This window comes from Solanum stenotomum, chromosome 1 (assembly GCF_019186545.1).
Source record: "Solanum stenotomum isolate F172 chromosome 1, ASM1918654v1, whole genome shotgun sequence".
NCBI classification, from domain to species: Eukaryota; Viridiplantae; Streptophyta; class Magnoliopsida; order Solanales; family Solanaceae; genus Solanum; species Solanum stenotomum.
Genome location: NC_064282.1, coordinates 15,298,825 through 15,324,933, shown reverse-complemented (window position 1 = coordinate 15,324,933; position 26,109 = coordinate 15,298,825). Strand labels below are relative to the sequence as shown.

The following is a 26,109-nucleotide window of genomic DNA, read 5'->3' as shown; positions in this document are numbered from 1 at the left end:
CCCTCTATACTTTTGATGTAATTACTACAGGAGTTCACTATTGGTGTACTTCTATGTTTATAATACCAGTTAACTTTCTCAAAAAAAAATTATTTGCTGACATTTCAAGACTGTTACTGTTTGTCGCACCCGTTTCTGATGTTGAGAAGTTAGAGTTGCTTTGATATGTGTGAAGCAATGAGTACCTTTTTATTCTTTGTCTAACTTTGTTTGTGTGGCAGACCTCTTCCTTCTACCTACACATTCTGAAGGTCCAATTTACCGATAGGAAAATACAAATTGGAGGCAAACAACCAACTGGTTTGTTTCTAGCAAGCATAACTTCGCTCTTGAATGAACAAGTGCCTTTTGCTAACAGGAACTTGACAATGTAAGTTACCCTTTTTCTACTTTTTGACCATTTATAATTTTAATCTCAAGCTGTAACCTTCACCCTCGGATCTTTCCTACCTTGAAATAAAAACAAGTCTTCGGTTATCCATGAGATGAGAAATGTTTTCTGAAAGTACCTTATTTTCTTTAAAGCTACTAGATGTCCTACTGGTCCTGAGTCAAAGGTTTGTTGGTACTCTCTCCTCACAACAAGTGATAGGTTTCTATTATTTCATTGATTCATGAAACAACAAGTTTGTGGTGGAGTGGTAAGTACTACTTCATCCTTAATCGGAGGTCTCGGGTTTGAGTCCCCCTGGGCACAGAGTTGCCTTTGTTAGGGAGCTTTACCTCCCAATGTGGGACTTTCCGCCGGCGCGAATCCGGATTTAGTTGGGCTCCAAGAGGGTACAGGAGACCGGGTGGGAACCCCCCCCNCCCCCCCCAAATAAAATAAAATACTTCTTCCCTTGCTTTTTGTTCACTATGGACATTTATATGAGACCCGAGGATTGCAAAGTGCAAATGTAATCGGATGAAAGATTTGTCTCCATCAAACTATATAAAGGATGTTCAACTCTCTCTGCTAGTTTCTAAAGGGAGACTAACAGTTACTAGAAACCTCTGCAAAAGTCCTGAGTATGATTTTGTTATACTTCTTAATCCTGTAAAATAACATATAAAATCCTTACCACAATTTATAAATCAAATAAATTGATATGTCAAATAAAAAGAATGTACAAATGAGTGACTGTGGCTTGTGGGAATATTAGTACACGATAGAAAGATATAAGACATGAAATAATGAGTAGAAAGTGGAGGAAAACCTTTTCTCTCATTTTGTTAGTAGAATTTATGAGAGTGAGGCAGAAAATGTGACAAACTTTGTCAAGGGCGGCATGAAAGTTGCTCCTCTTCCTTAAATAATAGCATAGACAATCTTAGTGCAATTTTAATACAATACCTTTTTCTCCAAGAAATAGCATAGACAATGGTAACATTGAATCTATCTTCCCTAACAATGAAGTAAAAAATTTGGATGAGCTAGCTTGAATCCTATGTTGTGGCACTGATACATTGCCCACCACTTATCTTGAGCTTCTACTTGGGACAAAATGTAAATCAACAGAGGTGTGGAATGGAGTTGTTAAAAAATTTGAAAAGAAACTTGCTTCTTGGCAGAGACAATACCTCTCTTTGGGAGGAAGGTTGACACTGATCAGTAGTGTGTTGGACAGCATCCCTACATAGTTGGTGTCCCTTATTCCAATCCCCAGCGAAGTAGTGAAGCAACTGGACAAAATCAGGATAACATTCCTATGGGAAGGGCGCAACAAGGGCCATAGATTTCACCTTGCTAAACGGTCAAAGGTCATCTTGCCAAAAAGATTTGGAGGCCTAGGAATTAGGGATCTCTGCACCCACAACAAATGTCTGTTGATGAAATGGTTATGGAGAGTCAACCAGGAGGAGAATCCACTATGGAAAGAGGTTGTCAGGGTTAAGCATGACCCCGGAATCATTGGTGTAGTTGCTCACCAGGAGTCCATATGGAGTTGAACCATGGAAGAGCATCAGGAAACTATGGAGTGAATTTTTCTCCAACTCATACTTCAAATTGGGCAATGGCATTAACATAAAATTCTGGAAAGATAAATGGTTGCAAGGCTCTATACTAATATTAGATTTTCCTAACCTCTATTAGATAGCCCAAAATCAAGACTCCACTATCTCTCAGAATTGGCAAGACAATTGCTGGCTCATTCTATTCAGGAAGGGTTTCTAACTCTACTTGCCAAATTACAAGGCTTCTCTGTAATGGAAAATGTAGTCGACAACATAAGGTGGGGAAACTCCAGAAATGGTCTCTATTATGCTAAGGCACCTTATACTCCTCTATGCTCATCAAATGAAATCATTGACAGGTGGTGTTGGAAAGTTATATAAAAGACTTAACTGCCTTTAAAGATCTGAGCTCAGTCTATTGTACAATCTGCATCTTCTTGGTGCTTTTAATGAAATCATCTTACTTTCATCAAAAAAAAAAAAAACTTCTTGTAAAAAAGGAAAAGCCATTGAGTTTGAACTTTAAGACAGTTGAGTCTGATCCCGTTGTTGATCTTGAATGAAGATAACCTTGGTGGTGAATCCTGTGTTTCTCCAGTATTTTAGAACTGGACTTTCTTAAAGATTATTTTGGTTTTGTAGCTTAAGTTGTCAATTAAGTAGGACTAGTTTGGCTCATAGTTTAAATTGTCACCTATAGTTTATCTTCATCTGTTACCATATTGAGAGCCTGAGTTCCTATCTGTCTGTACTTTGTTACTTATGGGACTTTGTGTTGTTTCACTGGAGTTTATTTTGTGGAGAAGGTAAAGATAGTTCCGTTCATGTCTTTCATGCCGGATTAATTTCTTCATTATTTAACTCGTCGTCTATTGATCTCAGCTGAAACACATAGTTTATTCCCTGCATATGTGGCTTGCAGGAGCAATGTAGTTTGTGACAACAAACATATGATAGTTGGGCTTTCTGATGGATCTCTGTATAATATATCCTGGAAGGGAGAGGTAATTCTTTTAAACATGTCTTAATTATGTCGCACATTAATGTGAAAATTTTAGATGACATTTCTAGTTTATGTCTACTTATTTAAATTAAAGTCTATAGTTGCTCATTTCAGTTGGCAGAAAATGTAGGAAATGTTTGCTCATGATTTTTTGTTGTATTGCAGTTTTGTGGGGCCTTGGATGCCTTTGATCTTGATGTTCAGTCTCGTGATGACAGTGGGGTTCCTAAACTAGCAAGTTCTTTGGAAAATGGTCTTGCTTCTGGCGGGAGTTTATCCTTTTCTAAATGCAGTCATCATTTGTCGAAAAACTCTGCTGTGATCCATTTGGAGTTCTCCTTACCCTTAAGGTTGCTTGTTGTGCTATTTTCTGATGGACAACTGGTCTTATGTTCTGTGAGCAAAAAGGGTCTGAAGCAAATGGAGTCTATCAAAGCTGAAAAGAAACTGGGTTCTGGTGATGCTGTATGTGCTGCAGTTGCTTCAGATCAACAACTCCTTGCTGTTGGTACCAGAAGAGGTGTTGTTGAGTTGTATGACATTGCAGAATCTGCTTCGCTTCTGCGTTCTGTTTCTCTGTATGATTGGGGGTAAGCTTTTGCTGTAGACATCCGAGTTTGGTAAAAGACAGTCACAATTGGTTGCTGATGAGAGAACCCTTTAGTGTAAATTGCATTTTGATTATTTTGTACCTTGCTAATTTCATTTATTTATGTCTGAGTCTTGTTTTGAAGTGTTTGTTAGCTTTTGATAATAGATGATTAAGTTAGTAAATAATAGTATGTGGCAACTAAATTTTATAATGATCTGTGATCCTCTGATAAAATTGGAATGGGACAGAGAAGATCATGCCTGCGCAAGGTGACACACTCACAAAAGAAGGATGTGTGTTTTAAGGCACCTGTTTTTCTCAAACGATAAAAAACTATTTAAGTTTATTCAACGTTTCTTTTTCTGGTGTGTAGAAAGTAAAATTGAAGAAGCATCTGTGTAAGATAATTATATCTGTGATCATAATGCCCAAATTTGCTACCAAAGGGGATTATTTCAGTTGTACCATCAACGGTCTAACCAATGATTAATTTATGCCTATATGCCCTTTTCAGAAATAGTTTCGTGTGTAAACCATGGGAAGCATATATCTATGAAATCTTGGCAGTTAGCAGAACTAGTGTTGAATCAAAATCATCACTATGAACCATTAAAATGAGAATATCCTACCTAGTTGGTATGATTTGAGATGTTTTAGAGCAGTACTGGCTCTCTTTAGCTCTGGCTTCATCTCTTTAGAATGAAAGGAAGGTGATGGAAGATTTTGTATGAGGAAAATTGCAACACTAAACAAAAAATATTGGACTTCCTTGACTTTCAATAACCTGCAATTCTTCTGCAGATATTCAGTGGAGGACACTGGTGCTGTCAGTTGTGTTGCATGGACACCTGATAATTCAGCTTTTGCAGTTGGGTGGAAGTTAAGAGGGCTAACAGTTTGGTCTGTTTCTGGTTGTCGCTTGATGTCCACCATTCGTCAAATTGGCTTAAGTTCTGCATCTTCTCCAGTGGTCAAGCGAAATCAGGAATGTAAGTATGAACCTATGATGAACGGTACCTCATTGATGAACTGGGATGAATATGGATACAGGCTTTATGCTGTTGAGGAAGGATCTTCAGAGAGAATAATTGCATTCTCTTTTGGAAAGTGCTGTCTGAACAGAGGAGTCTCTGGGACTACTTATGTCCGACAAGTAATCTATGGTGAAGATCGGTTGCTTGTTGTGCAGACAGAAGATACTGATGAACTAAAACTCTTGCATCTTAGTCTACCAGTTAAGAGTTATTTTTTACTGATGAGTATGGTTTATTCATATTTTATGTTGCTTTTGTTTTTCTTTGTTGAGACGGTATATCTCTAATGTAGTTTAACTCTCCGCTAGGTTTCCTACATCTCTCAGAATTGGCCAGTTCAACATGTGGCTGCTAGCAAGGATGGAATGTACTTAGCAGCTGCTGGCCTTCATGGACTGATCTTATATGACATAAGATTGAAAAAGTGGAGAGTTTTTGGAGATGTCACTCAGGAACAAAAGATCCAGTGCAGAGGCTTGTTATGGCTTGGGAAGATTGTTGTTGTCTGCAACTATGATGATTCTTCTGACGGGTGAGCTATCTATGTGCATTAGCTAATACCTAAACAGCATCAACTTATGCTGTATGAGGATAGATGAGCAATTTACATTTGTTATTACGTTTTACACAAGGTTTGATTGTACAAGAAATGTATATTCGTATATTGGATTTTCTTACACCTTACTGCTGGTTAGCGTTGACTTTACTGAATTTGAAGGTGTGTTCTGATATTTGACCTGGTTTATTAAGAAACTACTGTGTGTTTGGTTTGCGCTTAGATAGCAATGTATTTTAGGGGTGAGATAATCATTATTAATCAGGGAGCATCTAGCAGTAAAGAAGAACATCTCTTGGCATGAAAATCTGGATGAGTGATGGGTAGTTGAATAAATGGTGATCATAAGTGGAAAACATCAGGAATATTTTTGAAAACTAAAGAACTTCATATGCATCTAGTTGAATAAGCAGCTACCTTTTTTGGTGATATGTTAGCTTGGCCACTAAAGGGTGCAGCCTGGGTGGAGTGACATTCTATTCAGGAGCTCCAATTACAAATCTTACCCTTGAATGCTGAATGATAAATAATGTTTTACTAAATGACTCATGATCTGTATGGTCACAAGAGGCAGCTAGTATGTGAAATGGATGTCCTTCTGCTCAGAAGAGATTTCTTATGGTCAGACAGATGCATCGAGACTGCAGCAAATATTGTTAACACTTCTATGTCGCAAGTGTTTGCTGCAGAATCCTCTATTTGTCTCTGCTTCTGTTTGAATATATGGTCAGTATTTTTAAGGAGCGAGAAAGTCATTTTTCTGATTTAAGGACCAATGTAGCTTTCCAGTTGTAGATTGAATCTTTTAGATTCTATGTTAAAACAAAAAAAAGGAACTTTTAGATTGTATCTAGAGGGTTCTTAAATATAGCTTTTAACAGCACTTGTTCAACTTTGATTTGTATTGCAGGTATGAATTGCTTTTCTATCCCAGATATCACCTTGATCAGAGTTCACTTCTATGTCGGAAACCTTTGCTTACCAAACCGATGGTCATGGATGTTTACCAAGATTATCTTCTTGTCACTTACCGACCTTTCGATGTCCATATTTACCATGTGAAGTTATCTGGTGAACTAACGCCTTCGAGTTCTCCCGATTTGCAGGTGAAACTTCCTTGGAGTAAATTCTCTATAAAACTGAGTCGAAGTTTCTTTTGCATTTTACAGCTCAAGATATATATCACAATTTCTTTTGAATAGGAGTATTGTGTCTGTCATACGTTTTTAAGTGATAACATGACAAACAGCTTTCTACAGTACGAGAGCTATCAATCATGACTGCAAAGAGCCATCCTGCATCAATGCGTTTTATTCCTGATCAGCTCCCAAGAGAAGGCATTGCAGGAAATGGTGGTCTGTCAACTTCTTTGGATCTGTCAGTCCGAGAGCCTACCCGGTATGTACTTATTGCTGAATGTTTACATCTCTGCATTGCTGCATGCTAGTATCGATGTGTACTGATAAGTGATATGTGCTTTAGGACTTTGTTGTCATTTTATAGTGCTTGCATGTACTTTCAGATGCTTAATACAAAGGACAAATGGAGAGCTTTCACTTCTTGATTTGGATGAGGGGAGAGAAAGAGAACTTACAGACTCTGTAGAGTTGTTTTGGGTTACCTGTGGTCAGTCAGAGGAGAAAGCAAGCTTGATTGAGGAAGTCTCATGGTTAGACTATGGCCACCGTGGAATGCAGGTAACAGTTTTCTTTAACAGTTAGAGTTATTTTGAAAAATTATGTACTTACCTTACAAGTCTGATTTATATACTGGTTAAAAGCTCCTTATTACAGGTTTGGTATCCATCTCCTGGTGCTGATGTTTTTAAGCAAGAGGATTTTTTGCAGGTATTCACGATGTTATTGCTATAGTCCACATGGTCTTTTGTCTTTGATTTTACACTATCTATAATTTTCCATATTTCAGTTATTAGTAGCTCTTTAATGATTCAAGAAATATGGCCTTTGGTCTGTTTTGATATGCACTGGTGTATGTGAAAAGTTTGCTTCCCTTTTCTTTCTTTTCACTTGAGGGGAGGAGTTGGGAAAGAAGATTAAAGAGAAGTTGTCAGTATCAACAAGATCAGGGGAAGTAAAAAGAAGCCGAGATATTTTCTGGTATAGGTTGTTTGGGATATTGGAAGTGCTTAAGCATTTCTCAAGGTCAAACACTTTAGGGGCTAATTAAAGTTAAAAACAGTGGAGTCCCAAGTGAAATATAGCTGAAGGGTGGAACCTGGATTGAAGTTTAAATAATGGATCATTTCATGATGTCATTTGAAAAGAGAATTGAAATACCTGCTTGGATGTACTTCTTGCCTAAAAAATTAAGATTCATCTTTTGCCAAATTTAAGCATCAGAGTATTATTATTGATCATCTTTAGTTTATGACCAAAATAAGGTCCACGGATAGTTAGCATTTATGACCTTAGCTTAGCATTTATTGCCCCGGATCATTAACTACCATCACACATAAATTCTCTTTAAAAAGAGAGCCTATTATCATGCACAAACCTAAAATCTCATGATCTGTCTTTCCCTTTATGTCTAAAATTGCATCTACTGTTCTTTCATTTATTTGAATCTACGGTGTGAACTTGTAGTTGGATCCGGAGCTGGATTTTGATCGTGAGGTTTATCCTCTTGGTTTGCTTCCAAACGCTGGAGTTGTAGTTGGCGTCTCCCAGAGAATGTCATTTTCCGCATGTACAGAGTTTCCATGTTTTGAGCCATCACCTCAAGCTCAGACTATTTTGCATTGCCTACTTCGACATCTTCTACAGGTACCTTGCAGTTGTTACATTCAAAGGGTAAAGTGAGACAACTGATGGAATATCTTTTTGTTGATAAAAAGGTGGAAGTTTGGAAACAGGTTATCTTTCTTTAGTGGCGATTGTTTTTAAATTCCAAACTAAGAAAAAAAATATCTTTCTCCAAGGAAGTTGATGGTGACATTTCTGTCAAATCATTGCTTTTGATTTTCCATATGGAGAAGTGCCAAGTGCTACGTTTTCTTTGCACATTTTTTTTGAGAGAGTTATAGTATATAACAATGCAATTGCATTACCCATTATGTGCTTTGAGAGAGAGAGAGAGAGACTAATGGTATGTAAACATGAAATTGCATTACCCCGGGTGTGAGCCGCGGGAATGGAGCTCATTTTTCACTTTACAATGTGCTAGAAATTTTAAAATTGTAAGATCGTAATTACATAATTTCTATTAAATGACAGTACGGTATAATGGACTTCAGCATTCATTATAATTTGTCCCAAATCAAATCATGAAGTTCTTCCAACCCTAGTTGAATGCTTTCTTTTGTTTATTCAGAGCTATTTGAGCTATTTTCTGTGCATTAGAATGATGATTAATTTATATTTAAAAATATTATTAGATATTTAGAAAATGAGAAGTACCACAAGATGAAACGTTTTGCACTTGAGTGAGAAGTACCCTGTTAGTAGGTATTCATGTTCTATGTCTATTATCGATATTTTGGTAGACAATTTTTTGGATAATCCGTATTTTTTCCCTTTTTCTTTTTGTCTGTGTGTGTGTTTTAGGTGTCTCTGTTTTCATCTGAATAAGCATTCATTTCCATGACGCTGCTATAATCTTTATAGTTTGTTAACCGCGAGGATTCACATGAAACAGAATTAACAAACAACTTCATTTTTTGTGATGATCTCTCTTACTGTTTTGGCAGAGGGATAAAAAGGAAGAAGCTCTAAGATTGGCACAATTATCAGCAGAGAAGCCACATTTTTCGCATTGTTTAGAGTGGCTCCTTTTTACTGTGTTTGAAGCCGACATTTCTGGGTAATTTTTACCAATTAAATAATTTGTAAGATTATCACTTGCTATCCAAAGTACTCCTGCTGACCTTTTTATCATGGATATTTTTCCAGAATTTAGAGTTCTGATATTCAGGAAGCTTCCGTGGGAACATTGTTGAATCACAAATAATGTCTTGCTCTAGTAGTCCGTCTCCCTCCAACCCATTCATAATGAACACTTATGGAGTACCAAGGATTCAACAGTCTTATTTCAAGATTAATTTTTTTTTACATCAATGCCTTTAGTTATTTAAATTACAATTCACATACTCAAAAAGCTATACAAAAAGTAGTAAGAATCATACTTCTAAAATTTAATGGTTTTAGATGTATAGAATTGTTTTAAGAAAACCCAGTTGACCCTGACAATAGTAGTACTAGTTTTGAGAAAAAAACAGTTATATAAAATGAGGTAGAGTTTATTTTTGTTGAATGTTGTTTCTTGGGGCATCTTTTGTTGGAACTTGGAAGTTTCTTCTTGAGGTAGTCACTAATTTTCTATGACTTTGATCTGACAGTCTTCTCTTAGCTCTTTTTTCTCCCTCTGCCAGCCCCCAGAACACACTTATATTTTCCATCATGTAGTAAAATATGCGTCTTCTTTTACAGGAGCAAGAATCAGAGTGTTATTCCCAATCATTCAACAAGTTCCTCACTTCTGGATAAGACATGTGATTTGATTAGAAATTTTCCGGAGTACTTTGACGTGGTCGTTAGTGTTGCAAGAAAGACTGATGGCCGGCATTGGGCAGATTTGTTTGCTGCTGCTGGGAGATCGACCGAGTATGTAAAATAATTTATTCTTTAACTTGTACGACACTATTGAATGAGTTTTAACCAAACAGCAGCTTTGATGTATATTAAAAGCCTGTTAGATAGACCATAGATTGTAGAAACTAAATTCTGCTTGTGTCGAACTCCATTATTAGCTAATTTGTCTTTATATTTAGGTTATTTGAGGAATGTTTCCAAAGGAGATGGTATCGAACTGCCGCTTGCTATATACTAGTAAGAGTTACAGCCTTACAGGCTTTCAGTTTCAAATTTCTGTCTGGAATCTCCATCTTGTCTTCAGCTACAAATTGTATATCTCTTCTAATTTCCCCCTTTTTAGGAGGGGTCTGGGGCTACTTTAATTTGTGTTGAGAAATATCTCTGAAGAAATCTTACCTTTGGATGTCTTTTGCTTAACATACTTCTTGCTGCAGGTAATTGCTAAGCTTGAAGGTCCAGCTGTAAGTCAGTATTGTGCATTGCGTTTGTTGCAGGTAATCACGTGCAGATGTAATGAATTTTGGCCTTTTATCCATGTAATGCATTGAAGTATTTCCCTGGATAAGTATATATGTTTTTGTTATCCTGCTGAAGAAATTAAATAGGCAGAAGATGTTGCAGATATAGTTACATATGTACAAGGAAAAAGTTTAATGAACAATCCAAGATTAAGTAATTTTTGTCGCTGAATGGTTTCGTTTAGATGTGTCAAAACACACTGTTTAGGATGTCGATAATGGATGTTCTTTTCGACAATTTCCATGACTTTGTCGTCTGTAAGACATCAAATTGACTGGGTAAAGGATAAATGATATTTGGTCCCAGGCATTTCAAACGTTATGAAGATCTCAATGAACTTTAGTTCAATTTATTTCCAAATGGAAAATCAAATGAACACATGCTTGGTAAAGTCAAAATTTCAGTAACATCAACAAGTTTGGACTTATTCCTTGACCTCACATGGTGTTCTCCACATTCCCAGGCAACATTGGATGAGTCTTTATATGAACTAGCAGGGGAACTGGTATGAACTTTGATGTCAATCATGTTTTTAACAAGATAATTGTCTTCTTTGTGTGAACTATTCACATTTTTTTGCTTGGTTTTCAGGTGAGGTTTCTTCTCAGATCTGGACGGGAATATGAACCCACAACCACTGATTCTGAGAAGCTATCTCCTAGATTCTTTGGATATTTTCTGTTTCCTTCTAGTCAGCGGAGGCAAACTTTGGAGTCCAAAGGGTAGATGTAGTTACATTAATTAGTGCCAGTTCTTTGTTTTATTTTAGAAAAAATTGGCACCTAAGATTCTGGTGCTGATGATGGAAGAAGACTTGCACTTACTTCATTCCTTTTTCTTATAATTTTTTTTGGAGCAGTTCATTTAAGGAGCAGAGTGCACATGTTGCTTCTGTTAAGAATATTTTAGAAAGTCATGCAAGCTATTTGATGTCTGGAAAAGAACTGTCAAAGCTCGTTGCATTTGTGAAGGGCACGCAGTTTGATCTTGTGGTATGATTGACAAACATTTCAGATTGTATCTTATTATGTTATTAAAAAACAGATCATGTGATATAAATGTCTTGCAGGAATATTTGCAGCGAGAGAGATATGGAAGTGCTCGTTTGGACAATTTTGCTTCAGGCTTTGAACTTATTGGGCAGAAGGTACTAACAACTATTGCTTGTCAATGCTATTTTGACTGCCACAAATGTATCATCATATTAGATGGATGATAGGGTGAATTATGTCCATAAACTATTTTAAGCTCTTGCATCACAAGGGCTATTCTCTTGGGGATGTGTTGGGGCATTTTGTCTCCAGAGAATATGTGAAGCTTCTACTTCATGATCAAGTATGAGTTTATTGATCTTTGTGTTCGGAAAAGTACTCTTAAATTAATTTCAATCTCTTGGTTTCATGCTTTGTTCCTTATTTATGTCCATAGATGTTCCAGTTCATGTAACAACTTTTGACTTATGTTAGTGAGTTCCCAAATGGTGCCCGAATTTCTTTTTTAAGATGTAATTCTGTTAATATGTTTGCTGATATGCATTCTTAAAGTATGTTCAGCTATAACTGTTGTTGAACTTAATACTCATACTGATAATCTTGTTTCGTTTGAATCATCAGCTTCAGATGGAAACATTGCAAAGTCGTTTAGATGCAGAGTTCCTTTTGTCTCATATGTGCTCTGTGAAGTTCAAAGAGTGGATTGTAGTATTGGCCACACTTTTGAGGCGGTCTGAGGTTTGGCTAACTTCCTTTAACTGGATATAGGATATTATAGATATGTTGCCTTAACTACATGAAAAATGAGTTGCCATCAGTTTTTCTTTGTTCCCATTTGGGAGAACCTCAAATTCTGCTTATTTTGAGAATTGCTTTTGTTAGTTGCAACTCACATGAGGTTCCTTTTGTTATTTTTGCTCAGGTCTTGTTTGATTTATTTCAGCATGATTTACGCTTGTGGAAAGCATATAGCATTACTTTAAAGGTAAATTTGATACATTATTTCTTGGATACGCTGACTTTATTTGTGCATCTCACCGTGGTTTTCATGTGCATCTTCAGACCCATCCATCATTTGTCGAATACCATGACTTGCTTGAAAGTTTGGATGAAAAACTTTCATCCACTTCAAATTCAGAAGAGACGTGAGCTCTCTGGATGTAAAGAGCTCCCTTGGTCAGCTTTGCTATTAATGGTTAAAAGAGCTTCCAGTGAGATCTTCTACTTCAAGCTTTAACCGCACCAACTTGAAATCAGCATCAATGTCTACTGCTCTATTAGGAAGGGGGTTGAGCGGCTCTGCAAAAGGCACGAGATGAGATTTCGGTTCCGGTTCTACTTTTACCCATCTGTGTCCTGCAGAATTTATTTTGTAGATAGGCATATCATTGCTATTAGTTCTTCTTTGGTTTCCATGGTCCTGTTTCTTTTTCATGATTTATAGTTTGTATCAAATTTTAGCTTTTTCATCAAGGGTGTGGGTGATTGTAATGAAAAGGGGCACCTCTTGTATGAAAGATCTGATGTTCCAATAAATAGAGAATAGAGAAGATTTTGTGCATTACTGCATCACTTTTTCCATGTTCCTTTCCTTCTTTTTTATTTATTTACAGTTTATACCAGATTTCATCTTTTTCATTGAGGGTGTGGGAGATTGTAATGAAAAGGGGGGACTCTTGGATTAAAGATTTTGATCTTCTGAAAGTGAGTATCCAGAATATTTTGTGCATTTCATCATGTGGACAAATAAAGCTGAATATTTATGCTTCAGAATTCTTCACCTCATATTACTTCTTCTGACTGTTAGATCTATGGTTCTGGGAGACTGCATAGGGTACTTTAAGAAGATATGTCAAGCTTTGCCTGTTCAAAATTGTATGTAGGTATTATGGGTTGCGATTTGCAATGAAAGAAAGATAGAAGCATAGCACAAAATCATATTGTAGGAGTGGGAATTGGAATTTGTTGATGGAAAGATAAAACTAGGAAACTGGGAAGTTTCAGACCTTATCTTAGTTAAAGTTATAGAAACTGTTTGGTTATACATCAATAATAAGTTGGGAATGAGATGGTCATAGTTTAGTCTAATTTCTCGGACAAATACAGGTTCCATTCAAATCCCATGAACCTTATTTCCTCTTCCAAAGGCTACTTACAATACCTTACATATTATATTCGACAAAAAGTAATGTTATCTTGGGCAACCATACCCACAATACCTATTTTAAATACACATATTGATCCAACCAGAAGACTGGAACATATTACAGGGCATAATATCTACATAGATACTGCTACATTCTTATAAAGTCCTTTTAAGGTAGCTCTGGAAATCACCAGGTGAAGCTGGTGGACTCGAAGTGCAGATTTTCAACCAACCCAGATGAGCAAATGGCTGCTACGTCATGCCTCAAGGTCTTCGGTCCAGAGGCAAGTACTCCAACACTTGATCCTTTAACTTCTAGCAATATTCCTGCAAAAGAATTTCATTTAGTTACCAAACATAAAGAGTTGGGAAACAAAGTACTACTTAGTAGTTTTGATTATGCAAAGATATTGTAGTAATTACTCTTGAGATCAGGTCGGTGGCCATAATGTGTCTTGATAGATTTGTCGAGCGATTGTTGAGGAAGACTTTCTAGCTCTTGATCAGCATAAGCTAATAACGAGTTTAAAGATTTTGCTGAATCTGCCATGTCCTGAATCTGCTTAGTTTCCCTATCACTTTTCTTCTTGTTCCATAGGAAGGCTGCACTTGCTGCAATTACTATAGCAGCTGCTATAAACAACATGTTGAACAAAGCCCTTGTGTAGATTGGGAATACCTTATTAGTACCATGATCCATAGGGTAAACATAGTATTGGTAAAGAAGTCCCACAAATAGAAGGTACAGAGCAAACGAAGACGATATTATAGCAGCAAGCCAGAGCCAGTTATTCTGGCCTAAAATGGGGGTTATGGGTGCATCAGAGTGGTCAGGTTTGAACAAAATGGTCCGTAGGGGTTCAGATTTTTCTTGTGCTGATTCAGTCTCTCTGGTTATATAAGCCTCAATTTGTAGGTCAAGATTAGAAGAACATCCTGAAGGAGTGCCTGCTATAGGATGAAGAAGTTTTAACATTGAGAGTTGTGAAGTGTTCCTGAACATACTAAGTAATAAGATCTTGGGAGTTTTGCATTTCAGTGTTGAGCTCATATAAATCAGCTCTCTGATGATTGAAATGAATGGAGCTATTCCACTTCCTCCACTGATCAACACCAATGTATCATGCCTGTCATCAAAATTGACCACACCATCACAACATATCATAGTGGAACTACATCGACTCAGAAGAGTTTAAGCTCCATGTACAGAGAGAGTAAAAGATCTTCAGACTGATACTGTTAAACATATCTAACCTTAGGAAATGAGTGGAAGCAGGTCCATAGGGTCCTTCAACAGAAACATCAATACGATTGACAGAAGAAGGCAAAGACATGACACTGTAAAGCTTCTTAGTCCAACTTCCTTCACATTTAATGACAACACTAATTGTATCTGATTCTAAGTTACTGTTTGAAGTTACAGTGAATGGATGCCACTGCAATTTGGATATGCTTGGCACATTTAGGAACATAATGCTCGTAGGAGCGTACTCCAAACCTATTAATTAGAACAAGTAATCGTCCATAAAAAGTGAGACAAGTAATCTGGAAAATGAGAGATGGGAATTGTAGCTTACCTGATATTTTGGAGAAGTTGAGTTCAAGAGTTTCACAAGTCAAAACTCTGGCTGAAATCAAACGAACTTTTTGCTTGGATTGCAAGAATCTCAAGTATCGATCGATCAAGAAGAGGAAGAAACCAGGAAGCATAATGCAGGCATAGAATATTCCAGTGTGGAGTATGTAGAAAACCATGAATAGAATGTAGAGATAATGAGTGTAGAAGAAGAGTTCAAACATTCTTCTTCTAATTGCTGGAAATGTTGTAGCCCATAATATTAATCCAAATAGTAAACTAAGTTCTCCAGATACATTTGATATGTAATGTGGATCCCATGTCAACATCTGCAACAAACCAAAACTAGCTACTCCAGTAAATAAGATATGATCAATTAAAACAGAAGAATATTAACCTAAATATTCGTCAACTGATCAAATGTGCATAACTCATGATGTGTAATCTATGCAACAATGACTCCGGCCGGCTATTTATGTAAAGATAATCGTTGCTTAGACTAAAGATAGCCACAGATGTATGTATATATGCATAATCCATGTATGATATGTGTATAAACATATATAATCAAAGTATAGTCTATGTATATCGTTAAAGAAAATAAACTACTAGAGCTATAAGTGGCGAAAGCATCCGAAAATTACACTACATTTTTATAAATAGTCAAATATTATCTGTATTTTGTGTATATTTCTTAAATTTTGAATTTCCTTTGTAAAATTCTTGGTTTCCCATTATCACATAGTATTATTTTGATTTATACTCATGCATGCATGAATAATTAATTATAGATATAATATGATTAGGTCATTTAGGTGTCGTGGGTATCTTCTAGAATTTTTAAATAGATACCAAAATGGATGTCATACTTGAACCTTTAAATCATTTCATTTTTTTTATTAAATGGGGGAATATTCTATAAAGTTAGAAAACACCAAACAGAAAGCAGAAAGTTCAAACAAATATTTGATTTATGTGGTCCAAAATTCCACTTACTTATTGTGTTGTGTCATACTCATGCCTAATGGCTCTTGGACTTTTTTCTTTTTTGATGAATAAGTTTCCAATTCTAGTGGAGAATTTAGTGTTAAAGACAAAGAGGTTCCCCACATTTAACTGTCTCACCAAACTTTTATTCCTTTTATATTACTTTGACTGTGTTAGTTAATCAACCATCAACCATGTGTTGTCTTTCATTGAAAGTTATGAAATCTATTTTATATTCTTTGATTTTCATTTTTCATGTGATATGCTTAATACTTGTCAATTTTGTGATTTTTTTTTCCAATTTGGCAACGGGAAGGGAGGGATTTTGAGAAGTGAATTTACGCTATTGTGTGGATGACTTTCATCGATATTATTAGACTGAATGTAATTCGGCAGTTTATGGTATGAGTTTGTTTATTGAGGGAAAAAAAGCTTATATGGAAATTAAAAAGGAAATTTAATCATTTCTTTTGTCTTGTTTTGAAAAAAGAGCTTATTTAGAAATTGACTTAATTTTTTATATGAAAAGGGTAAAAGGGTTTGTTGATAGAAAAAGGATTAAAAAAATGTAATGATGAAATCTTCTGTATTATTAGTTTATCACATTATTATATTTTTGATTGCTCCTCTCATAATGTGACAACTCACATATATAGTGACCTTAAAAAGAGTGAAGATACATAACTATCTAGTTTTGCCTTTAAGAATCTGAACCTTAGGTGGGTTCGATGTGAAGAGAAATATTTTTTATGGATATTATTTTAAGAAGAATATGTGAGTTTTTCTATTTATTTATATTTTTAATGTTTGATATATAAAAAAATATTATTTTAAAAATATTTATATAAAAATAAATTGGAGATGAGAATACAGTAGTAGATAAGTCAAACAATTTTAATCCACCAAGTGAAATTAGTGATTTCTTGATTACGATCAACCAAGACTAAAGTTCTATTAAAAAGCATTTCCGTGTGGCAGGGGTATGGATTGTTGGTAACGAGGGCTATTGCCTATTACGATGGGGTAAAGATGAGGTGCACATATTGGAGAATGGGGAGAACACAATTAACATGAAATACAATTCATGAAACTTATTTTTTCTACTTATAAGATTTATCTGTAATTACCGTATAATATATAATTAGGAACCAAATTATATTAATTTTTCCTCCATTATCAATGCTTAAAACTTAATCTCTTTACATATGATGTATTTTTGTGTTGGTTGAAAATAATCATTCTCCACAAGTTGTTTGTTACGGTTGTTATTATTGCTCACTTCTCAAAACTATGAAGGTTAAAGTCCAATTAGACCACCAAAAAATCAATATTTCTGTTGTGTTTTTAACATATGGTGGGGTTTAATTTGAAACCCAAGTGAACTTAATATTCACACTTTCTTTTTAGTGTGGACACTATCAAATGTCATTATTGAGTGGCAAATCAAGAAAACTTAATGTGTAATTATCATCTTAACGTTCTCTTGAATCTTGATTAATTAAGTAGTTTCTTGTACATCAAAACTCTTTTTTCTTAATTCATGTACTAATGGATGCGGTTACACAATAATTATTTACACACATAATCTTCAAAAACCCCAACACCACCCCCCTCCCCCCCCAAAAAAGAAGAGAGATCTACAAATTTCACAATTTTAATGCGCGAAATTAGGTTAGCACTTAAGCATTATTAGAAAATCGCTAATTTTCAACGAATCAATCATTGGAGATCTCATGTCATGTGTGTCGGTTTTAAAAGGCATGTAGATCGTCACTTAAGATTGTTACAGAGAAAAATCTTAGTATCAGTATTTTAAAAAAGCATTTTTGGAACGTATACCATTCTATAAATAAGTTCATATCAGAAAAAACCTTTTTTCGCTCCGCTTAGCCTTATTACCCCATTTTAACACACATTTGATATTGCAATTATTGAAATAATATACTATATATTAATTAAAAATGAATGACATAATTACCTCATGTAATCTCCCAGAGACAGCCCAAAAGAGAATATAAAGAAGACCATGAATAGTGAAAAGAGTCATAGTCATATGTCCCAACCATATATGATATTTGATGCTGCCTTCTGAAGTTAGTCCCAAAAGAGGCAAAATTGAAGAGCATCTACTCACTGGATAAAATAGAAATGTTAAACATATATTCCCTGTTAGCCCTATCACTAAAGCCAACTCATCAATTCTTGCTTGCCACCTACAAAATTTCCACCACAAAAAAAAAAAACTTCAGGTCAAGATAGGGAAAAGAGTCGAGTCGATCAGAAGAAACAAAACTAAGTTAGGCTGAAAAAGAAGTAAGGCTATGAATATCATGATCAATCACAATCCCTTGCCAAAGTTAATATTGCAAAATAAATAAGACTAAAAAAAAGTGAAAGAAAAAATTTAAAACTAAATTCTATACATTTTACTCCTGACTACTCAAGTATTCATCTATATAATAAGTAATATAAAAAACTAAAAAATAAATTTTATACATGTTACACTTGAGTCTTGACTACTTAAGTATTCATGAATATAATAGTAATCTTCGTTCAATTACTGTAACTCTTTTCGGTCTCAAATATTAGTCGTTTGACAAATTGAACTTGTGTCAAAATATTTGACTGCTTAAATATTGGTGAATATAATAGTGAAAACATCATAATTTTCATTCAATTATTGTCACTCTCTTCTGTCTCAAATATAAGTCGTTTAACAAATTGAACTTATTCCAAAATAATATTTTACTTTATAGACAAGCAAGAATAATTTAATTTACACGTTTTTTTCTAAATTAAATTCATCCATAATTCTCTAATTAGTGAAGTATTAATTGATAAAGACATTATTAAATACTAGTAACTTATAAGTCAATAACTAAAACTTATAAGTAGAGGATATCAAGATACCCTAATTTAAGTTTTTGACTTTTTTTCTTCTTAAAAATAGGTCTAAAATGAGTGCTTAAAGGCACTTTTTAACCTTTTCAAACATCTCCAATACTAAAAAAAATGTTTAAAAACCAAAAGCACCTAAAAATAAACTAATCCTAACATACACTAAGGATTTTGTATATCTTTATATATGTGTGTAAAAATCTTAAAAGACAGATAATATAAACGAAAAGGAGAAACTTACACTTCAACTCCTTTAGTTGCTGCATAAGTAGTAATGGTACTAAATTGAAGATAGACAAATGCTGAGAAATACCAAACACAGAGAATAATGAACATGGCTAGAAAAAATAGTTCTATCCATGTCACTATTCCTAATGGTTTGATGATTTTTGGCTTCTTCAATATCTTCAACCAATCTTTATTGCTGAAATTAAACAACAATAAAAATAATTAAATATATCATAATCTCAAAAACAAAAAACAAAATAAAAATATTGTTGTATATATCATACCGATATGATGAAGTGACAATATCACTTTTTTTCTTCTCTAGATGGACATAAAGACAGCCCAAAACAGCTATGAATAAGATTGGGAATGTGAAGTTCATCATAATGGTACCTGTAAAATAACCACCAAGAATCAAAATTATAATTTCTTTTATTTACCCTCATCTCAACAAGAAAAAAGAGAAACAAAAGAAAAAAACAATGAAGTCCAATTTTCATGCTGGCATTATTTTCTGTATCGTTCCAAATTTATCAAAAATTCCCAAAAAGCAAGGGTAAATGTAGTTAATCACTTGCGAGTTCATCCAAACTCAGTATGTAATTTTGACTTGAACCTTATATACATATATATTAAAAGATCCACAAAATAAGTACAAATTGAATCCTGTAAATTAAATGATTTCTGACGAACCTTATACACATACACTACTAAAAACACGCAAATTTCCCACGAATTTTTTCCAAGGGAGCTCCATCGGAAAAGTTTCTAACAAGCCAATTTTCCTTGAAAATTTCCATCAGAAATTCACATGTTTTTAGTAGTATACTTCCAAACTCAAATTTATAATATTCAAATCCTGAATCCACCTCTGTCAATATGAGGAAAGGGATGGAAAAAATGGAAGACTTAATTAAAATTAAAATACCTTGAATATCAAAGAATGTGGAATTGGTGGCAGTAACAAGAACAGGATACCATTTTTGATAATATGTAGAGGTTGGCATAATAATCCACATCATTAAATTCCCAAGAAATATTGTAAGTGCTAAAGCTAATATTGCTCCTTGTATCATTCTAATTTTCACATCAGAAAATGATGATGATCTCTTATTCATCACGTCCATTTTTCTTGTAACAAATTAGTTTTTGTTGAATATTAGAAATATATAGCAAATATGTGTTTACAAGTTGTATGCTATAAATAAGCAAAATTTGTATGGGATGCTGACTTGACAAGATTATTGCACCTCTCAATGGTCTAGTGATCTTGTCTTCCTAGGGCCCAATTTTCCATATATTTTTCATTTTTTCATTTTTTTTCATCTAACTTTCAATTTTTTTTACTAAATATTTGAGGTTAAGTTATATAAATCGTCAGCGTTATCAGATCACTTAAAATATATTTTACAAGTAAAATAGCTATGGTGAATGTATACATGACATATATATCATTTTAGTTTGATTTGTATCTAACACCCTAACCAAATGCAATATATTTTTAGTTACTACTTTTGTAAATATATATTTTCTTTTAGCAATTACTAATTAAAGATTGTTTTGTTGGATATCTTAATGACAAAATGGAGAAAGTATTAAAACACATATTTAAAAGCAAACCATTTTTTTTAAAGATCTTTTGGCTTTAGTTTTGTACCATGAATCTTGTTTGTTGTTGCCTTAGATTTTCTCTCTTTTGTTTATTTTTTTATTTTGTGATATTGTTGCAGCTTGGCTATGGGATAGTAGGTATAACAGTATCATAAAATATGTAAAAATAAAGAAATACTATATATATATATATATATATATATATATATAAAAGAAAAAAAGAACACAATACAAAAAGATGTGCATGCAGGATAATGTAAACTAGTGGTAGACAGGGGCTGTGCTCCATATATATAACTAATTCTAATATATACTAATAAGTTCTCCATAGTTTCTTCTACTAAAAAATATTTTAATAAGTTTAAGTTTTGTGTATATTTTATCCACTTCAGACGCTACTGTATAGGATTATATTGAATATATATGTCATTACTGTGGTAAGGTTAAAGACTTTTAAAAAAGTATAGTATACCTAAAATATACATGATTGAAATAGATTCTCAACTAATTAGTATCATCTTTTATAAAAAAAAAATCAATTATTTCTTGTTTTTTGCTAATTTTATATTGATTGCACCAGATAATATACGTCATTCAAGACAATTTTCTTTTATGTGAGTTTAGGTTTACTCTATTTCTTTTTAGTAATCTTCACTTACTATGCATATTTTCACATCTATGGACCATTCTATCAAAAGGTCGATGCAAACTATGATTAAACCATCTCAATCGAAATATTCTCTCCTGATAGAGTGCATAATATTCTAATTTTTCCATGGTTGTATTTCCAAATACACTGCTTATTTTTGAATATTTGTACTTCAAAATTAGGCAACTCTAAATATAATAGTATCAATCTCCATGGTGATATAAGAATAGTAGGATCCGTTATTGAATCAATTTTTAATTTCATTTCATTCTTTTTACTGTCATAAAAATGTCTAATTCGGTTAATAAGTCATTTCCATCTTCTTGACTTTATTTATATCCAGCTTCACATTTTACTTTTTGTCCTTCAAAATAATAGCAATATCAAATCATAATATTAAACTCGACTATCAAATAACCTACCAACGTTACATAATAGTATCGAGTAGGTACACATAGTAATGAAAATCAAAGCTCCCCAAAACTACATGAATTCTATCTTTTAATATAATTCAGGTCTTACTTAAATGTATATATGGTTGGTAATTAATAATTAATTCTCATCAAGCATTTTCAATTTCAGTTGGAAGTGTCTAGAGGCCTCTACTTCTGTTGGCAAGTCATTTGCTACCAAAAAAAGATTTCTAATCACTTGTCCTACCACTGAGGACAATATGATAATTAAATTAGTAATTTTCTTTAAAGTAAAAAATAATTCAAGCAAATGATTTGTACATTTTGTTATTTTTATACTCCACATAACTAGGGGAAATTGAAAATCACTATGGTCAAAAGGGGAATTTTACTATTTCTTAGCAAAACATAAAATTAGATTTTACTTCACAAACTAATTCATTTTCTTTGTTTTTGACTCTTTACGTAATTATAATTTCTTGTTACCATCTCATCTACATCAATCTTCCTTTGTTCATCTTCAACCTATATTCATTTGACAACTTTCAAAAACTCAAACCAACCAACCTACATACATCTCTTTTCTTTTTTTGTTAATATTTTTCAACCAACTAACCATGTTAATTCATTGCTTCAATGTTAATATCGTTATCATCACATATGATACATGTCATATACATAATTATACATCATATATACATGATTATACACTATTCATATAATATAAATACATTATTAATAGGATTAATTACTTGAGTGGATTCCTTTTAAAAAATAATTACTTATTTTAAACATATTCTTTAATTATTACCATTTATAACAACTTCTTTAATTTCTCTCTTTTCTCTGTCTCGCTCTTTCTCCCTTCCTTTGTTTCTTTCTTTCTTTTTTTCTTTCTTTCTGCTATTCATTCTCCCTTCCTTTCTTTTTTGTTGCTCTTTCTCCCTTTCTTACTATTGCTCTTTTCTCTCTTTTTTTCGTAGAGTAGTCAATGATTTTAGACTGAATAAAACTTGTATCAATAATTAATTAGACAAGTAATTTAATCGTAACAGATAAAGAGACATAAGAAACTGCAAAATGAATTAAACTTGAATTAAAAATGTATTACAAACATATTAAAGTTGAATTATTATAAGAGAATCAAACATGAATGCAAAATGTAGCAAACAAAAGAGCATTCTTGGATTTGCATATAAATTGAAAAAAACTTGTATCAATAATGAATTAAACAAGTAATCCAATCGTAACAAATCAACCAATTAATTGCAAAATGAATTAAACTTGTATTTAAAAGTGTATTACACAAATATTAAAGTTGAGTTAGAAGAGAGAATTAAGCATGACTAAAAACATGTAACTAATGAAAGACCAGACATTGACCTATTTAGTCTCCACCCTATCTGTACAAATAGAATAGCCCATTTATACAGAATGGTAAAGGGGCTTCTATGATCATCGACCATAGAAATAGAAATGAAGCGTTAATCCTTACCAACTTGATCTTGTTGCTCCTGGCAACAAACATGCATGAACCATTTCACGAAGTATGTGTCCGGATAGGCCAAAGTCTCGATAGTTAGCTCTCGGCCTTCCGGTCAAAAAACAACGTCGATGAAGGCGTGTAGGTGCACTATTCCGTGGTAGGGAACTTGTATCAATAATGAATTAAACAAGTATCCAATAGTAACAAATAAATCAAAAAACTGCAAAATGAATTAAATTTGCATTAAAATTGTATTACACAGTATTAAAGTTGGATAAGAAGAGAGAATTAAGAATGAATGGAAAACGTAACTAACGAAAGACAAGACAATGATCTCTAGAGTTAATTAAACTTGTATCAATAATGAATTAAAGAAGTATCCAATAGTACCAAATAAATTTAAAAACTGCGAAATGAATTAAATTTGCATTAAAATTGTCTTACATAGTATTAAAGTTGAATTAAAAGAGAGAATTAAGAATGAATGAAAAACGTAACTAACGAAAGACATGATAATGATCTATAAACTGAATTAAACTTATGAGTTATATCAATAATGAATTAAATAAGTATCCAATAGTAACAAATAAATAAAAAAACTTCAAAATGAATTAAATTTGAATTAAAATTGTATTACATAGTATTAAAGTTGAATTAGAAGAGAGAATTAAGAATGAATTGAAAACGTAACTAACGAAAGACAAGACAATGTTCTATAAATTGAATTGAATATATATCATTATTCGTGAATAAAACATGTATTATATGTATCTTATAAATTATTTTGAATTATATAAGAAGATGATATATTTGAAATATGTATTATAAATATATTGTTCGTGATTTTAATTCAATTTTCAATTATTTGTAGGAACAACCTATCCAAACTAATCGCAAACGAAAGAGGAGTCAATGATTCGTAGACTGCATAAAACTTGTATCAATAATTAATTAGACAAGTAATTTAATCGTAACAAATGAAGAGACATAATAAACTGCCAAATGAATTAAACTTGAATTAAAAATGTATTACACACATATTAAAGTTGAATTAGAAGTGAATTAAACATGAATGCAAAATGTAGCAAACGAAAGAGCATTATTGTAAATTGAATAAAACTTGTATCAACACTGAATTAAACAAGTAATTCAATCATAACAAATCAACCAATAAACTGCAAAATGAATTAACTTGTATTAAAAGTGCATTACACAAATATTAAAGTTGAATTAGAAGAGAGAATTAAGCATGGATAAAAAATATAACTAATGAAACACAGACAATGGTCTATAGAGTGAATTAAACTTATATCAATAATGAATTAAACAAGTAATCTAATAGTAACAAATAATAAACTACAAAATGAATTAAATTTGTGTTAAAAGTGTATTACATAATATTAAAGTTGAATTAGAAAAGAAAATTAGCAATGCAAAATGTAACTAACGAAAGACAAGACAATAATCTATAGACTGAATTAAACTTGTATTATTCATGAATAAAATATGTATTATATGTGTCTTATAAATTATTTTGGTTTGTATCTCGAACATTTGTAATATGTATTGTGCCTATGTTATAAATGTATAACAAATTTGTTACTTAAATTATTTTGGTTGATATCACTAAAAAAGGAGTGAAGTTTGTAATATGTATTATAAATGTATTGTTCATGATTTTAATACAATTATGAATCATATCTAATACAACTTTAATACAATTGGGATACAGTTCCATAAACTTCACCTTTTTCGAGTTTCAATCTAATATTTCTCCTAAAATCAATTATAAACTAAACCAAACCCTCTTAAAATTGAGATACAAACTCCAAACGACATTTTCAATTATTTGTACGAACTACCTATCCAAACTAATCACAAATTCGTAAAATTCAAATAATGAATTCAAAATTTGAAGCTTTATAATGACCATCAATGGTGAACTCTTGCTTCTGTAATTTTAGAGATTTAAAATTTCTGCTTAAAAACATGATTTTGTACAAATTTTCGGTCTTTCTATTCCTCATTTCATCTTGTTTTTGGATAAAAATAGTGAAATATGAGGAAAAACTGTTTTGAGGATAGTTATTTAAATGAAAATTTCAAAGAAGAAGAAGAAAAAAAAAAGGAGGAAGCAAACTAGTGTCAAAGAAAGAGACGAATAAGCAGAAGAGTAAAAAGAAGAAGAGGAAAAAGAGCTGAGAAAGAGGCGAAGACTGTACAATTTTCTTAATTCCAAAAAAATGTTATATTTAGTTAGAAAAATTATGTTGCCATAGATGGTAAATATTTTTATAACATAGCATATTTATGTGATTTACCCAATATAAAACTTGTTCATACTTTTATAACTCTTTAGAAATATTGATTAAATATTTTGCTATATGAAAAATACGAAGCTCTTTAGAAATGTAGATTATTTTTTTTTACTATATTAAAGGCATGAAAATCTTTAGAAATATTGATTAAACTTTTTGTCACTCATTAAAAAAGTTACTATTTTTCCACTCAATTTCTTATTAATATAATATTGGGGAAAAGTTTAATTTTGTATAATTAAATTTGTAGACCTAAATTATATAGGTAGACGGCCAATTAAATATGTATATATTTAAGATGACATGGCTATGGCTCTAATTTATGCAACAGCCTTGTAAACCTAAATTGGTATGCCTACTTTTTGCATTGTATAGTTCTTAGCCTACTTTGTTTATTACTATGACATTATAATATGACAGGGTAAAATCACAAGATTAAAGAATATTTTTATATATTTATTTAAAAAAAAGTAAAATCATAAAATTTAAGTAATCTTTAATTAATCTTTTATATTTTATATCAAGTCAAAACAAAACAAATAAATTAGAATGA

The 26,109-nt window shown here is 32.7% G+C and overlaps 2 protein-coding genes across 7 annotated transcripts in view; one reads left to right on the top strand and one right to left on the bottom strand.

Moving 5' to 3' along the window:
- LOC125852319 (uncharacterized) overlaps positions 1–26,109 on the top strand; it is a 42,373-nt gene that overhangs the window by 1,364 nt on the left and 14,900 nt on the right. Inside the window, exons 3-23 of one of the 6 annotated variants that reach the window (XM_049532075.1) lie at positions 222–370; positions 2,861–2,942; positions 3,107–3,531; positions 4,335–4,767; positions 4,876–5,099; positions 6,034–6,229; positions 6,373–6,521; positions 6,646–6,820; positions 6,917–6,970; positions 7,727–7,906; positions 8,830–8,942; positions 9,569–9,742; positions 9,910–9,967; positions 10,168–10,227; positions 10,716–10,757; positions 10,844–10,974; positions 11,112–11,244; positions 11,322–11,399; positions 11,866–11,982; positions 12,167–12,229; positions 12,307–13,014. In XM_049532075.1, the coding sequence (XP_049388032.1) occupies positions 222–370; positions 2,861–2,942; positions 3,107–3,531; positions 4,335–4,767; positions 4,876–5,099; positions 6,034–6,229; positions 6,373–6,521; positions 6,646–6,820; positions 6,917–6,970; positions 7,727–7,906; positions 8,830–8,942; positions 9,569–9,742; positions 9,910–9,967; positions 10,168–10,227; positions 10,716–10,757; positions 10,844–10,974; positions 11,112–11,244; positions 11,322–11,399; positions 11,866–11,982; positions 12,167–12,229; positions 12,307–12,393 (3,123 nt within the window). In that variant the 3' untranslated portion in view covers positions 12,394–13,014. Of the gene's footprint in view, positions 1–221; positions 371–2,860; positions 2,943–3,106; positions 3,532–4,334; positions 4,768–4,875; positions 5,100–6,033; positions 6,230–6,372; positions 6,522–6,645; positions 6,821–6,916; positions 6,971–7,726; positions 7,907–8,829; positions 8,943–9,568; positions 9,743–9,909; positions 9,968–10,167; positions 10,228–10,715; positions 10,758–10,843; positions 10,975–11,111; positions 11,245–11,321; positions 11,400–11,865; positions 11,983–12,166; positions 12,230–12,306; positions 13,015–26,109 lie in introns of those variants that run through there. The other 5 variants (XM_049532081.1, XM_049532085.1, XM_049532088.1 and 2 more) reach the window with 5 other exon arrangements.
- On the bottom strand, positions 13,322–20,243 carry LOC125852373 (ferric reduction oxidase 2-like). The gene is made up of 8 exons (XM_049532115.1): positions 20,008–20,243; positions 19,364–19,472; positions 19,093–19,275; positions 17,932–18,166; positions 14,968–15,295; positions 14,645–14,888; positions 13,814–14,517; positions 13,322–13,717 (listed from the first exon to the last, which is right to left on the bottom strand). The coding sequence occupies exons 1-8, from the start codon at positions 20,204–20,206 to the stop codon at positions 13,578–13,580; spliced, it is 2,142 nt and encodes a 713-aa protein (XP_049388072.1). The 5' UTR covers positions 20,207–20,243; the 3' UTR covers positions 13,322–13,577.

Bases quoted from the DNA above. Each gene is read 5' to 3' on its own strand.
- LOC125852373 (XM_049532115.1), bottom strand. From the start codon at position 20,206: ATGGACGTGATGAATAAGAGATCATCATCATTTTCTGATGTGAAAATT. The intron at 18,167-19,092 runs GTAAGTTTCTCC...GAAATTTTGTAG, and splicing joins GCAACTAAAGGAGTTGAAGT to GTGGCAAGCAAGAATTGATG. The intron at 13,718-13,813 runs GTAATTACTACA...ATTCTTTTGCAG, and splicing joins CCACCGACCTGATCTCAAGA to GAATATTGCTAGAAGTTAAA.